At 42.6% G+C, this 15,284-nt stretch overlaps 1 protein-coding gene across 1 annotated transcript; it reads left to right on the top strand.

The window, feature by feature from the left end:
• The first annotated feature begins 9,212 nt into the window (after nt 1-9,212).
• On the top strand, nt 9,213-14,657 carry NOL3 (nucleolar protein 3). Its single transcript, XM_044660595.1, has 4 exons — nt 9,213-9,439; nt 11,152-11,481; nt 13,978-14,328; nt 14,466-14,657. Exons 2-4 carry the CDS (start codon nt 11,181-11,183, stop codon nt 14,471-14,473), a joined length of 660 nt encoding a protein of 219 aa, XP_044516530.1. The 5' UTR covers nt 9,213-9,439; nt 11,152-11,180; the 3' UTR covers nt 14,474-14,657.
• Nucleotides 14,658-15,284: the final 627 nt, after the last annotated feature.

The raw sequence follows: 15,284 nt of genomic DNA, 5'->3' as shown, positions 1-15,284 counted from the left end.
GAAGGAAGGAAGGAAGGAAGGAAGGAAGGAAGGAAGGAAGGAAGGAAGGAAAGATAAAGAGTATGTTTTGGTCTGCATTCACACTCCATTAATACTTTCTCTGGAGGCTGATGGCACTTTTCCTAAGTCTTTGGGATTTTCTTATCCCTGTATTGTGGAGTATAGCTGGATCATTCACACTTAAGTGAACATCAAACAATATTGCTGTTACTGCATACACTGTTCTTCTGGTTCTGCTTTACCTCAATTTGCATCAGTTCATGTAAACCTGTCCAGATTTTTCTGAAATCAACCTTCTTGTCATTTCTAATAGCACAATAGTATTCCATCACAATTATAAACCACAATTTGTTCATCCATTCTCTAACTAATGGGCATCCCCACTATTTCCAATTTTTTGTCACAACAAAAAGCTGTTGTACAAATTGGTCCTTTCCTCTTTTTTTTTTTTTAACCTCTTTGGCATACTAGGAGTAGTATTGCTGGATCAAAGGGTATGCACAGTTTAAAGTGCTTTGTATCAAATACCTTCTTAAAGAATACATTTGTGGAAGGATACATTTGAGGTAGGAAATGGAAAGTAAAGACACCCAAAAGTAAATGTAGCTGGATGTTCCAATATTTAGGGAATAATGCATCTCACATTCCTAGCTCATCTTTCACAGTTCCTTCCAGAAAGGTACTCATCACAGAATAAAGGACAGTTTTTTTGTTCTGGAGATGGTAGACGCACTACTGCAAAACAACTTATTTGCTCTGGACCTCTTCTTTGGAAAGGGGAGAGATGGCCAGCGGTCACTATCCCTTTGCCTCAACCTTCTTGAGAATTGAAGCTAGAATATATTAACATTGTGGAATATATTAACTCAATATTGAAGATTTAGCAGTCATTGGCTATTAGCAACATAGTGGTTGCAAAAGCCTTTCAGCAATTTTTTTTTGGAGTCTGCTTTAGAATTAGGGTAAACTTCAACTCATTCCCAAACCCCACATACTTTGACAGAAATATATTCGTTATGGTATAGTGAGTATGATTTGGCCTCTACCAGAGCAAGGCCAACTATATCACCACCTCAGGATTCTAGGGATACCCCAGAAGGGTATATCTTTTCTAATGGCATTCGCTCAGGCTCCTATTCGAGTTGGTTCCCCCCAATGTTCACCACCAGTTCCATTTAATCAATTAGCTTTTACAAAGCGATGAAGATACGGCAAGAACAAAGGTTCATATTTTCTTCCCAACACCTCAAGGACACCCTCTCCCTATCCCACCTCAGACCCTGGAGAAAGTGGACTCTAACTTAGTACAATTTCTACAGAGTATTGATCCCCACCATATTATCATCTAAATGTAACCGTGCTTCTTCTGGATGAGTCCTCCTCTCAGTCACCACTGGGCTGCACTCCCAAGGTCACACTAGGGGCTTCAGTGCTGGGGTCCCTCTGAAACCCAATCTGGATTTAACAACTAGACTGCTTCAATGGACAGACTCCCAGAAGTAGAATTCTGGGTGTTAGTACTAGTAGGGTCTAGACTCATTGACTTGTTCCCTGTTGTAGGAGCATTTAGTCATTTGAATAAAATTAACACCCAGACTCCCCATATTCTCTAGACTCCTGGATGCCAAGACTCCCAGGTAGCCCCTTTTCTTGACCTTTCGAGATTCACAAGGTTTAGATGCCAGGTTAAACAAAAGGAAAAAAACAAACAATAAGTCAAAAGAACGTGATTCACTTTCTTGGAGCCACTTGTCTAACTTAGAAGAGAGAGCCTTAGGCTTCTCCCTTTACAGCATCATTTCTCAACTGGACACCATCAGCAAAGGAACTAAACTCATCACAGAGATCTAGCAAAGAGAGAGAGCCTGAGGCTGAATATGGCCTCTCCAGTTTGTAGTATACAGAATTGGGGTCATATAGTTTTTTCTAGCTTTGGCTGAGTTCCAAAAGCTGTTAGAGGTTTAGAATCTTGAGGAAAGGCTGGATCTTCCGTGGAGGGAGGTTGTGAATCAGTTGAGCTGCTTTTAAACTCAGCCAAAGCTAGAAAAAACTATATGACCCCAATTCTGTATACTACAAGTTCTAATTCTGCAATTGCAGCCTGTTGAAGAAGCTGCTATTCACCACATGGTGAGTAGACCCAAATCTCTAAGCATGATCCAAAGCACTTCAATTACATGGCATCCCATGTCTCCCAGAAGCAAGTTCCCTCAGCTTCTTCAATGAGCAGAATCGTGGCAGTAGAATTCTGGGCATACTACTAGGGTCTGGACTCACTGACTAGTCCCCTATTTTAGTAGCATTTAGTCATTTGAATAAAATCAACTTGTATGATAACAGAAACCATCGTGTGTACTGTTCTCTCTTTATTAAGTCATTTTCCAGACCTATCTGTTAATGGCCCCTTGTGGGATTTTCTTGGTGAAGATAGTGGAGTGGTTCACCATTTCCTTCTCTAGCTCATTTTAAAGAGGAGGAAACTGAGGCAAATTGGGCAAAGTGACTTGCCCAGGGTCACCCATCTAATATCTGAGGCTGAATTTGAACTCAGGAAATTCATATATACATGTATATGCTCTTTTAGTATTGGTCTGCTTTCCCAACTTTATGTGCCTGAAAGATGAATAGCATTGTTAAGCTATAAAGACAGGTGTTTTTAAAAATTATTTTTTAAGCCCTCACCTTCTGCCTTAGAATCAATACTATGTATTGGTTCCAAGGCAGAAGAGTGGTAAGGGCTAGGCAGTGGTGACTTGCTAGGAAGTATCAGAGGTCAGATTCGAACCCAGGACCTCCCATCTCTAGGCCTGGCTCTCAATCCACTGAGCTACCCAGCTGCCCTCTAAAGATAGTTTTTTTCCCCTTTTTTATTTTTATTTTGAAAAATTTCCCATAGTTATATGTTTCGTGTTTTTTCCCTCTCCCCCCAAATCCCACCACCACCACCCCACAGCCAATGCACAATTCCACTGGGTTTTACATGTATTATTAAGACCTAATTCTATATTATTGATAGTTGGACTAGAGTTATCGTTTAGTGTCTTCATCCCCAATAATATCCCCATCAGTCCATGTGTTCAAGCAGTTGTTTTTCTTCTATGTTTCTCCTCCCACAGTTCTTCCTTCAAATATGGCTAGTTTCCCTTCTTATAAGTCCCTCAGCCTTGCTCTGGATCCTTGCATTGCTGCTAGTAGAGAAGTCCATTATGTTGAATTGTACTATAGCGTATCGGCTTCTGTGTACAATGTTCTCCTGGATCTGCTCCTTTCACTCTGCATCAATTCCTGGAAGTCTTTCCAGTTCACATGGAATTCCTCCAGTTCATTATTCCTTTGAGGACAATAGTATTCCATCACCAACAGATACCACAATTTGTTCACCCAGTCAAAGGGCATCCCCTCATTTTCCAATTTTTTGCCAACACAAAGAGCATGACTATAAATATTTTTGTACAAATCTTTTTATCTATGATCTCTTTGGGGTACAAACCCAGCAATGGTATGGCTGGATCAAAGGGCAGGCATGGTTCCAAATTGCCATCCAGAATGGTTGGATCAATTCACAACTCCACCAGCAATGCATTAATGTCCCAATTTTGCCACATCCCCTCCAACATTCTCCGCTTTCCTTTGCTGTCATGTTAGCTAATCTTCTAGGTGTGAGGTGGTACCTCATAGTTGTCTTGATTTTCATTTCTCTATAAGAGATTTAGAACACTTTTTCATGTGTTTCTAAAGATGGTTTTTTAAAACTGCAGCCACACCAGTTACCACCCAGGTTTCTATACTCAGGAACAGAGGAATGATCATTTTAGGCAAAAACAAACTTTGCAGAGAGCTAGGCCATAACTGTCCTGCTTGAGGGGTGATAAGTTTTCAGGTCTTGGCTATGGAGTCCAGATCACCTGTTCCTATTGCCCATCTATTCCCAGGATGGCCCCAGGATCATACTTTTTTTTTCTTTTTCAATCAACAAGTATTTAATCTCTCTCCTGCCTACCTCACCATTTAAAAGAAAAAAAACAAACCTTTGATGCAACTCTGCATAATCAAGCAAAACAAGTTCCTCCATTGTCCATGTCCAAAAAAAGTCTTAGTCTTCATCTTCTTTTTTAACCCTTAGATTCTGTCTTAATATCCCTTCCAAGGTGTAAGAGGGGAAAGGTCTAGGCAATGGGGATTAAATGATTTGCCCAGGGTCGAATGATGGGAAGAATCCAAGGTCAGATTTGAACACCCAAGTCCTGATTCCAGGTCTGGCCCTCTATCCACTGTGCTACCTGGCTGCCCCATTCCTCATCTTCATTATTCTTTCTGAAAAACCTTTCTGATTGACTTTGCACAATCTACAAAGACAAAAGGGCCAAAGATCTTCATAGCCTGAATTTTTTATTTAGCTCTTACATTGGCCTGAAACAGTCTCCTGGACAACAGGTCCCATCTATACAGGGAGAGATCTCTTCAGAGATTCATGTATTGGAACATGCCCCAGCAAAGAGATCTTTGGCCAAAGAGTCTTTGGCCAATTGTCCAAAGTTATCCTGGATCCTATTACAAACATCAGTTGATAGAAATCTAATTATCTAAAAGACAAGATGGAATTCATTGCAGTAGCCATGAATAACACCATGGTTTGGATTTCTATTGAAGTCACCAAATTCATCATTAAAATTTGGTCGGGGCAGCTAAGTGGGGCAATGGATAAAGACAGGCCTGGAATCAGGATGACTCATCTTCCTGAGTTCAAATCTGGCCTCATACACTTCTTAGCTGAGTGACCCTAGACAAGCCACTTCATCCTGTTTATCTCAGTTTCCTCATCTGTAAAATGAGCTGGAGAAGAAAATGGCAAATAACTCTGGTATCTTTGCCAAGAAAACCACAAATGAGGTTGCAAAGAGTTGGACACAAGTGAAACTAATGCACAGAAACACAGACAGCCTATTTCACATTTTGATTACATTCCAAATATTCCTAATTACAGTATTTAGAACTTTATTGTTTTCAAACTGTGTTCTCAAATAGGAATGTCGGCTTTCCAGTGGCTGCCGTACTGTTTACTAAACTCCAACTAATAAATACTTTGACAAACCAGAAGTACATACATTTCAACACTTAGGACAAGCGTTAACAAGAGAAGGATCATTAAATCTTCAAGATAATTGTCTCTGGTGTGCAATAACTAATTCATAAATCAGCCACAGAATAAGAATCTAACACCTTAAAGTCATAAATACATCACACCAAATATCATCTCAAAAATGAATTGTTGGGCAGCTAGACAGCTCAGTGGATACGGTACCAGGTCCAGAGATGAGAGATCCCCAGTTTGAATCTGACCTCAGACTTTCTCCAGTTGTGTGACCCTGAGCAAGTCACTTAACCTCCCATTGCTTAGTCCTTACCACTCTTCTGCCTTGGAATCTATACACAATATTGATTCTCAGACCAAAAAAGTAAAAGAAAAAGAAAAAAATCAATACAAAGTATAGTTTCCAAAGCAGAATAATGGTAAAGGTGAGGCAATGGTGGGGTTGAGTGACACAGCTAAAAAAGGTCTTAGATCAGATTTGAACCCAGGACCTATCCTATCTGAGCCTTACTCTCCATCCACTAAGCCACCTAGCTGCACCCCCTCATATTGGTTCTAAAACAGAAGGTAAAGGTTTTAAACATAAATTGTCCTTTTCTAAACCAGTTTCCGAAATTATAACACAGAAAAACTTATAAACACGGCACTAACAAAACAACCTTGAGAACAGGAAACAAAACTTACTGCCAATCCAATAATAATGAATCCAGTTGAATGCATTTCCCAATCCAAATCTCCAAATAGGAAAAATTATTCTACTCCCCTGCCAGTTTAGGCATTCCATACCAGTGGCATGCAAATGCCAGTATAGAGCCATAATCTCTTGCAATCTCAGAGCTGCTAAGGCGTTTTCTTTTCAATGACTATCAACTGGGTCATGGCTAATAATGGTCTGGGATTAAGTTATCAAAGGCAATATAAAAGCAAATTTTCCATGACTCAATTCTCAGGGTTGCTACATGATTCCCACTACTTTCCTCAGTGCACAAGAATGCCACCTTCTCATGAAGGTAAGCTTGGAAATCATAAAAAATCTCTCTCCAAGGGGGAAAGAAATATTTCTCCAAGAAGTTTATTGTTCTCCAGCCTAGCAAACTTGCTGGCTAACCTGCTCCTTGGGCAGCGAGGTGACCCTGGGCTTGGAATCAGAAAGATTCTTCTTCATAAGTTCAAATCTAGTCTAAAGCACTTACTAGCTACATGACCCTGGGTAAGTCACTTAACCCTCTGCCTCAGTTCCTTATCTGTAAAATGAGCTGGAGACGGATATGATAAATCACTTCAATATCTTTGCCAAGAAAACCCAGGTCTTTCCTGTAAGAACTTCACTATAACATATCTAATGTAAGTGATATACAGGTACACCAGAGGTTATCTCAGACCAGGGAAGGGAAGGCACTGGTGGCTGGATCTCAGAAAGGTCCCCTGCAGAAGAGGGAATTCCATTTGAGTGTCAAAGGAAGCCAGAGATGCCAAGAGGAAGGGGGACATGCCAGATAAGGGGGCACAGATGGTACAAAAGCAAGGAGTTGGGAAATGGGGCATTATGTGCAAGGACTATCCAGCAGTCTGGACAGCCAGGGCAGAGCTTCCTCTCATTCTTTTTGCCACGAGGGGATCCCGAGGGTGATCATCTTTTTCATTGTCCACCCACCCCACTCTTTTTTTTAACCCCTTATCTTCTGTCTTAGAATTGACACTAAATATTGGTTACAATGCAGAAGACTGATAAGGACTGGGCAATTGGGGTTAAATGACTTGACTAGGGTCACACAGCTAAGGCACGTCAGAGGTCAGATTTGAACGTAGGACCTCCCACCTCCAGGTCTGGTGCTCTAGTCACTATGCTACCTAGTTGCTGTAGTGATCGATCATCTGTTCTAAGAAGAAATCTCTAGACAGACCTGGATGGGAAAACATCTATTGCCATAGTGGGGCTGAGTGGTGAGACTCCCATTCTGTCTCTTGCATACCTTTTCTGGAAGCCTAATGGAAAGAAAGTACTAGAAAAGAGGCAGAGGCAGCTAAGTGCCTCAGTGGATAGAGAACCAGGCCTGGAGACTGGAGGTGCTGGGTTCAGATTTGACCTCAGATACTTCCTAGGTGTATGTCCCTAGGCAAGACATTTAACCCCAGTTGCCTAGCCCTTAAGCACTCTTCTGCCTTGGAACCAGTATTTAGTATGGATTCTAAGACGGCCTCGAGGTAAGGGTTTTATTTAAGCCAGGAGGGGTTGGGGAGGGTAAGACAGACAGACAGACAGAGACATAGGGACAGAGAGGGGGAGACAGAGAGTAGATCTATTTTCCTCTTATCTCCTATAGTCTACAGAGGGAATAGATTATTCCTCTCCATATTAGCTGAGGAGAAACTGAGGCACAAGCCAGGCAAACTCTTACCAAGATTTTCAATCTTCCTCCTGCCCCCAACTCTGTTTTTAAATTTTTTTGATTATGAAGATATTTTATTTTACCAATGTAATAAATTTCCACCCAAGTTTTCCAAAGTTATATGATCTGAATTGTCTCCCTCCCTCCCTTCCCTCCCCATACCTGAAGCTGGCAAGCAATTCTATCTGGGTCATATATGTATTATTATGCAGAACATATTTCTATATTAGTCATTTTTGTAAGTAATCTTGTAGAACCAAAACCAAACCCAAATAAACAAGTGAAAAATCACCTGCTTTCATCTTCATTCCAACTTCAACAGTTCTTCCTCCGGAGGTGGACAGCATCCTTTGTTGTAAGTCCCTCAGAATTGTCCTGGATCATTGCACTGTGGCCAGCTCTCAGTTTTCAGTCATTTTGGGGGAACTGCCTGGCCATACCTATAGAGATCCTGCTCTATAACCAGAGACTTATCTGAGTGGCCTAGGGTGGTTGTCGGATGTAAAGAACGAAACAGATTGGAAGCATGCTTGTTAGCTCATAATGCTCCGAGGGATACTGGAGTTACCAATTTATTATAAAGGAAATTAAAGATCCCCTTCCCCCAAAAGCTCAAGAAAGTTTCCCACAGATACAGAGAGCAGTATTTTTACTATAATCAAAACAAAAGCCTTAGAAACCTCCAGGTGTAGATAAAAAACCTATGCTAAACTATCAACTATATGTGTTATCTTTAAGTGGAGCCTGGGACTTCTGGTTAGGTCAGAAAGCCCTGAAGTTCTCAGCCTTGATGGTATTAAACAATTTTTTTTGAGCCTCATTATTTTACTTTAATTCTGGGCAAAATGCCCTGCCAAGGGTTCAACCTTGGCCGTACCAGCCAGCTGCATTCTTGGTCAAAGGAGAACAGTGTTAGCCCCCCTCCTGCTGGATTCCTGAGAGCCCAAAGCTTTTTTCAATAAGACTATAATGCATTTTAAAGGAAGGTGAGAATTATGAAAGGAATCAAAAGAGGAATCTTGGATTTTTATCTTAGATAGCCCACTCTGTCTCGAACCTGATAGGGAGAAAAGCCAATACACGGCTCTGCTGGGCTGTATTGATCTTTTGAGGGGGTCCAGATAAAAATATCTACTTGAGATTCTAATTTCTCTTAATAGCTCCCGACACATACCTGTGAACGAACCAGCCAGGAGTTCCTCGACTCATCCCAACAAAACCCTCACAGGGAGCTGGAGTGAACCAATGCCCACTTGACTAGCAAATCAGGAGTTTTCCTGATCCCCCACACTTGCTACGTCATCGTGCTTCACAGCTGAGCACTCTCCCGTGGTCTGACTAGAGTAGAATGGAAGGATGATGAGGCAGGAACGTGCAGGCCTCCTCCATCCTAAGGATGAGGAAACTGAGGCTCAGTGAGATTAGTTAACTGGCCCAGGACCACTCAGTTAGGAAAGGTGGACATTTATGGGTTTCTGTACCCTTGGCCCTGATACACGCTTGGCCATCTTATTTGTCAGCTGTCTCGTCACCAAAAAGTTGGCCCTGAGGTGTTGAATTTCTTCAGCTGGACACAGCCGCTCATGAAGGCCACTTTGTGATGTGTGAAGGTCCGTTGACAATGCTCCCAGCCAATGAAACCCAAGTCCTTTGGCCCCTTCGTTTCACGCCACAGTGAGTGAAAATGAAAAGACTGTTTCTGATAAGGTCCAAGGAGAGGTTTGTGTCCCATCTGCCTTCCTTGCTGTTGTCCAGGAGAGAGAGGACACTGACCCATATCAGTTCCCGGCAGCCCTAGGCCCAGTGCCAGAACCTCAGCAAGAGCCAGCCTTTCCCTCCCCGCAGGGCAGCTGCAGAAGTCCCTCCCTCTCCAGGACTCTCTATATACTCTCTCCATCTTCTCGACTTAGACTTTCTGCACAGTCATCTCCCTCCTGAGCCAGAGGCATCAACCCCGGTGAGTGAGCTGTGAGATATTCTCTGTTTCCTTCTCTCCTTTCCTCTGAGTAAAACCTGCTCAGTATGAGAGAAGCTAAGTCTGTCTGTGTGGGTTTCTGATTCAGTACTGATGGCTGAGGTGATGAATCATCCTCTCCCTATCAATGGAGGAGAAACTGAAGCACAAGCCAGGAAAAGACCCATTGTCCGTTAGAATAGGATTTGAATTGAAAACTGGTAAATCTGGTGTCTAGACCAAATTTAGGGTGTCCTTTTTATTGAGGGGAGAATCAGTCCTGGTAAGAAGACTTGGACTTTGGGAAACAAGGCCAGGAGTGCATGGAGAAACCTTGGGACATGTCTGCTGGGAAGGCTTGGGAGGAGCAAGGCAAGGCCAAGGAAAGATGCCAAAAGCCTTTGTGATCTCACCTACCTGGGTATCCCCAAACGTCACTGTTAGATCCTGGGTATCTCCCATGAAGGGCTTGACATGGGTCCTCCATGTCAGGAGAGGGGATGGCTGTCACCCAGAGAGCCCAGCTCTTATCCCCCCAATAACCCCCAAACCTTTAGCCCTTATAGAAGAACCCTCATGATAGTGATGAAAGCCGGGGAATCTTAGACAGGGATCAGATGAGGGAAGGCTGATGGAGGAGCATGAGATGTGGGGAGAATGGACCCAAAGGCTACTTTAGAGAAGAAACAGCAAGTATGCAAGACATACGGAGTAGATGGAAGGTCACCTTAGAGAGGAAGGCTCTGAATCTGGGAAAGAAAAGAAAACTTTACCTCCTTCATCAGGTAAAATTCTGCATGGACTCAGTTTCTTTGGCTTCCATAAGTCAAAGAGATCTAAAGTCTTTGGGGGAAATATAACCTGCCTCAGAAGCTGTGAAATCCCATTTCCCAGAAATTGAAGTAGAGATGTTTAGCATGGTCAAAGTCCTCAATTTCCTCAGCTAGAAAATGAAAGAGTTAACTAGATGACCTCTAAAGTCCCTTCATCTTAAATATTATAGTCTTAAGTTTACAAAGACATTAATGGCATCTAAGATGAATTAAAGGAAGCAGGATTTGCCTAGAAAGTCAAGGGCTGGAGGGGAAGTCACCTTTCTCCAAGGCTAATAGCAGCAGAAATAATTGGAGAGGTGTTTTGGGGCCAGCACTGTATGGTTCAACCACAGAAAAAGAAGGGAGATGGAGTCAAGAAGTTGTAGACTAAATAATCTCTAAATGTCTTTCCAGTTCTGACATTTCATGTGCTGGCTGCCAAATAATGGGCTCTCTGCTCTTTCTTCACAGGGAAGATATTCACAAATCACATGAATGTTGTATTTTAAGATGAAAAAGTACAAAAATGCATCTTATTCCATTGGATTAAAAAAAAAAAGTCTTACCTTCCATCTTAGAATCAACACTGTATGTTGGCTCCAAGGCAGAAGAGCAGTAAGGGCTAGGCAATGGGGGTTAAGTGATTTACCCAGGGTCACACAGCAAAGAAGTGTATGAAGCCAGATTTGAACCCAGGCTCTCTATCCACTGAGCCACCTAGCTGTCTCTGTCCATTTGATTCTTACAGTAAGACTGAGATAAGTAGGAAAGGTATTAACATCCCCACTTTACAGATGAGGAAACTAAAGCGCAGAAAGTTGTAGGTTATGTATGGGAACAGAGGGTTGTGTGGGGATGAGGGGTCGACTGTCCTGGGAGTATGAAATGGTTCTGTTCTAGGATTCCTTCTTCACTCCTCCTCCTTCGAGATGGGCAACCTCCAGGAAAGGCCCTCAGAACTGATCCAACGGGAGCGAAGACGCCTGGTGGATACCTTGAAACAAGACTCAGTCATCCTATTGGATGGGCTTTTTTCCCGAGGCATCATCACAGCGAGTGAATATGAGTCCTTGGATGCCATGGATGACCCTGAGCGCATAGTACGCAAGGTACTGCTGATAGTTCAGCAGAAAGGTGAATTTGCTTGTCAGGAGCTGCTGAAGTGCGCCTCTGAGATCCACCCGAAAGACTCCAGAGACCCTTATTGGAACTGGAAGCTTCCACAAGAGGGTAAGTAGTGAGTGTCTCAAGGGAGCCCAGTAGGCAAGAGGGTAGAAGGAAGAGAAAGGAAACGAATTGGAAGAGATGAGAGATGGAGAAAGAAAGGTGGTCCTAACCTCCTATGTAGCCAGGGAACACAGAGTTAAAGTAGGGAAACAAGCATGGACTCCCTCCTCTCTGTACCATTAGCCAGACTTGCAGACAAGGCTGGCAATTACCAGCCCACAGTGTTTATTAGCCAGCCTGACCCAATACCCTAGTAGCTTAAGAGGGGGAATATCATAGGTTTATATCTTTCTGGTCTTAGTACGCACATAGGAGGACTTTCCTCTCTTTTCTTTTTTTTTTTTAATCCTTACCTTCAGCCTTAGAATTGATCCAGAATATGGGTCCCAAGGCAGAAGAGTAGTAAGAGCCAGGTAACTGAGGTTAAGTGACCAACCAGATTTGAACCCAGAACGTCCTGTCTCTAGACCTGGCTTTTAATGCACCGAATCACCTAGCCGCCCCCGTAGGAGGATTTTCCACCACTTCATGATTTCCCCTGCCTAACTGTGGTTGGGAAGTCCTTTCCTCCTGTATCTTTTAGCTCTCTTTAGCCCCCCTCAAAGTAAAGCAAGGGTGTTCTTAGCCAGAACCCTTTGACAGTCAGGTGAAGCTCATGGACTCTTTCTCAGAAATGTTTGTTCACTACAGTCATAAGTGAAGGAAGTGCTCAATGTCAATAAAAGGCTAGAGAAAACAATGCCTTAAGAGTAAATTCTTTTAACATCATTCTGCCTCTCAAGATTATTGGTGTGGATAGTTTTTCTTTGGGGAAGAACTCCCTTTGGAGCAGAAGGCCTCTACTGAAGGGGTTGTGGCTCACTTTTGGTGAGATAACAAAGACCTGAGAATCAGCTTTAGTATCTACCATCCACACATTTATTCATTCAACAAACACAAGGAAAGATTTTCAGTTGAGCGCCTTACTGGGTGCTATGCCCTGGAGGACATACAACGGAACAGAGGCTTTGCTCTCAAGGTCCTTATATTCAAACAGAGAAGAAAAACATAGATACTAAGCAAACAATGTCCCATCGTGGAAAGACGGCTCCTTTTGGAGTCTAAAGACCTGGGTTCATATACTAACTGTTAACTTCCTTTTTGTATGACCTCTCGGGCCTCAGTTTCCTCATTTCTAAGCTGAAGGTCAAGGACTAGTTGTCCAACCTGTCCCTAAACCCCTGCTCATTCAAAATTCCACAATTCTTGGTTCAGTCCTGTCCTGCTCTTTCTGACTCCATTTGGAGGTTTCTTGGCAAAGATTGTGGAACAGTTTGCCATTTCCTTCTCCAGCTCATTTTCCAGTTGAGGAAACTGAGGCAAACAGGGTAAAGTGATGTGCCCAGGGCCAAACAGCCAATAAGTGTCTGAGGCTGGATTTGAACTCAGGAAGATGAGTCTTCCTGACTCCAAGCCCAACACTTTATCCACTGCCGTGCCACCTACCTGCCTGCAGTCCTACTAGGATCAAATTCTAGTCCTGATTCTTAGACAAACTCTTTACCCTCTCTGGTCTTATTTGTAAAATGACAGTGTTGGCCTTAACCTTGAAGGACCTTTCCAGCCCTCTCATTCTTTGTTCCATGTTCTTATAACGGATGCTTTCAGGGCCTTTAAGCATCTAGATTCTTGAACCCTTTCCAGCTCTGACATCATGTCCCCATTTTCTCCCATGTAATGAATGCTCTAAGGCTCCTTTCAGCTCTAACATTCTGGTTTCCAAAGAACCTTTTGGCTTTTGCATTCTATGATACCCAGATAGCTAACATTTCTTTAGAACTTTAAGGTTTGCAAAGTGCTTTACAAATATTACCTCATTTGATCCTCACAACAACCTTGTCAGGGAGATGCTATTCCCATTCTACAGATGAGCAAATCGAGGCTGAGGGATTAAGTACCCAGAGTTATACAGCTGGTAAATTTCTGGGGCAGGATTTGAACTAAAGTCTTCATGATTCCAGTTCTGACATTCTATTCATTGATCTAAAGCAGTGAGTCCCAAAGTGGGTACCACTGCCCCCTGGTGGGTGCTTCAGTGATCCAGGAAGGCGGTGATGGCCACACTTTTTTTGTATTACATTTTATTCTGAGTTCAATAAATAGTTTCATAATTTCCAGGAGGCGCTGAGTAATATTTTTTCTGGAAAGGGGGCGGTAGGCCAAAAAAGTTTGGAAACCACAAAGTCTCTTCCAAACTGAATATTCCATATCCTGACATGCTTTCAGCTTTGTCTTATTGTGAGTCAAGGAGACCTGTACTGTATTTCCTTCTCTTGCCCTCAGCAGAGAGTAAGGAGGGTCTGGGAGAAGGGGGTTGAGCTAGGTTGTTCCAAAGTAGGCATGAGCAAAGAAGGAAAGGGAGATGGGGCAACTAGGGGGGCAACTGGACAGAGATACTTTCATAGGAAATGAAGGCTAGAATCACATTAACTCCCCTTTTTCTTCACCTTCCTCAACTAGGATATGGCTATCATCGCCGGAGAAGTCATGAATCTTGCTGGGATAATGACCGAACCACTGAGATTTCAGCTGGGGGCACATGTATTGGGGTTCCTAATCCTGGAGAGGAGGATAAGTCTGACAAGATAGAGGGACAGGAAGTCTTAGAGGTAACAGAACAGGATGTTCCTGAGGACCAAGAGTCTCCGAAGGACCCAGAGCCAGAGTCTGAAGCTCCAGAACAAGTTGAGCTTGTGGAGGAGGATCCGGAGGAGCCAGAGCTTGATGACTTTCCAGGATGGAATATGGAGCCGGAGCCGGAACTGGAGCCAGAGCCAGAGTATGGAGAAGTGGTGGAAGATGATGATTATGGTACTACAGTGGTTGAGGGGAGATCCAAAGGGGAAATACAAAGGGAGGAAGAGGAGTGGATGAAGGAGTGTAGAATTGCTCCTTTTCCACCTTGGGAGCCTCTAATCAATCAACTTATCTTATCTTGTCTCCTCTAGATTTATGATGGAGCCAACTAAAATGACCACTATCCCATCCTACCTGCCAGACCAGACGAAGGAGGGAGGTCTTCTTTGGACTAGGAGAATGATCAGGTTGGGGAACCTAGCCCCAAGAGTTCCTGAACAGCTAAGGCTTGGGGTCTGGGTTGTTCCTATTTCGGTTTGAATAAACTTTTTTTTTTGGATGATAAAAATTACGTTTGTTGATACAGTGATTAGTGTGCAAATATATATATATATATATATATATATATACACATTTTATATAGTTTTAGCCTAGTTTTTGTACATAGCAACTGAGCAAAAACAATTTAACAACAGTCATTTAACAAAAATTGTGAGAAAAACATTTGTGTGTATTTTGAAGCTTTAGTTTGAAAATAATTTATTTATTTAAGCAATGTATATACTAAGAAAGAAACTCTTGATTTCTTTTTGGGGGGGGGTTAAATTTTCATTTAATTAATTAATTCAGAATAATTTTCCATGGTTCCATGATTCATGTTCTTTTCCTTCCCTCCTCCCACCCCCTCCTATAGCCAACATGCAATTCCACTGGGTTTTACATGTATCATTGATCAAGACCTAATTCCATATTACTGATAGTTACACTGGGGTGATCATTTAGAGTCTACATCCCCAATCATATCCCCATTGACCCATGTGATCAAGCAGTTGTTTTTCTTCCACATTTCTGCTCCCACAGTTTTCTTTGGATGTGGATAGGATCTTCCTCATAAGTCCCTCAGAATTGTCCTGGATCATTGCATTGCTGCTAGTAGAGAAGTTCATTACTGAATAAACTCTTAATGAAGG

Source organism: Gracilinanus agilis, chromosome 2 (genome assembly GCF_016433145.1).
Source record: "Gracilinanus agilis isolate LMUSP501 chromosome 2, AgileGrace, whole genome shotgun sequence".
Lineage (NCBI taxonomy): Eukaryota > Metazoa > Chordata > Mammalia > Didelphimorphia > Didelphidae > Gracilinanus > Gracilinanus agilis.
Note: the sequence above shows the minus strand (reverse complement) of the source record. Positions and strands in the feature narration are given on the sequence as shown.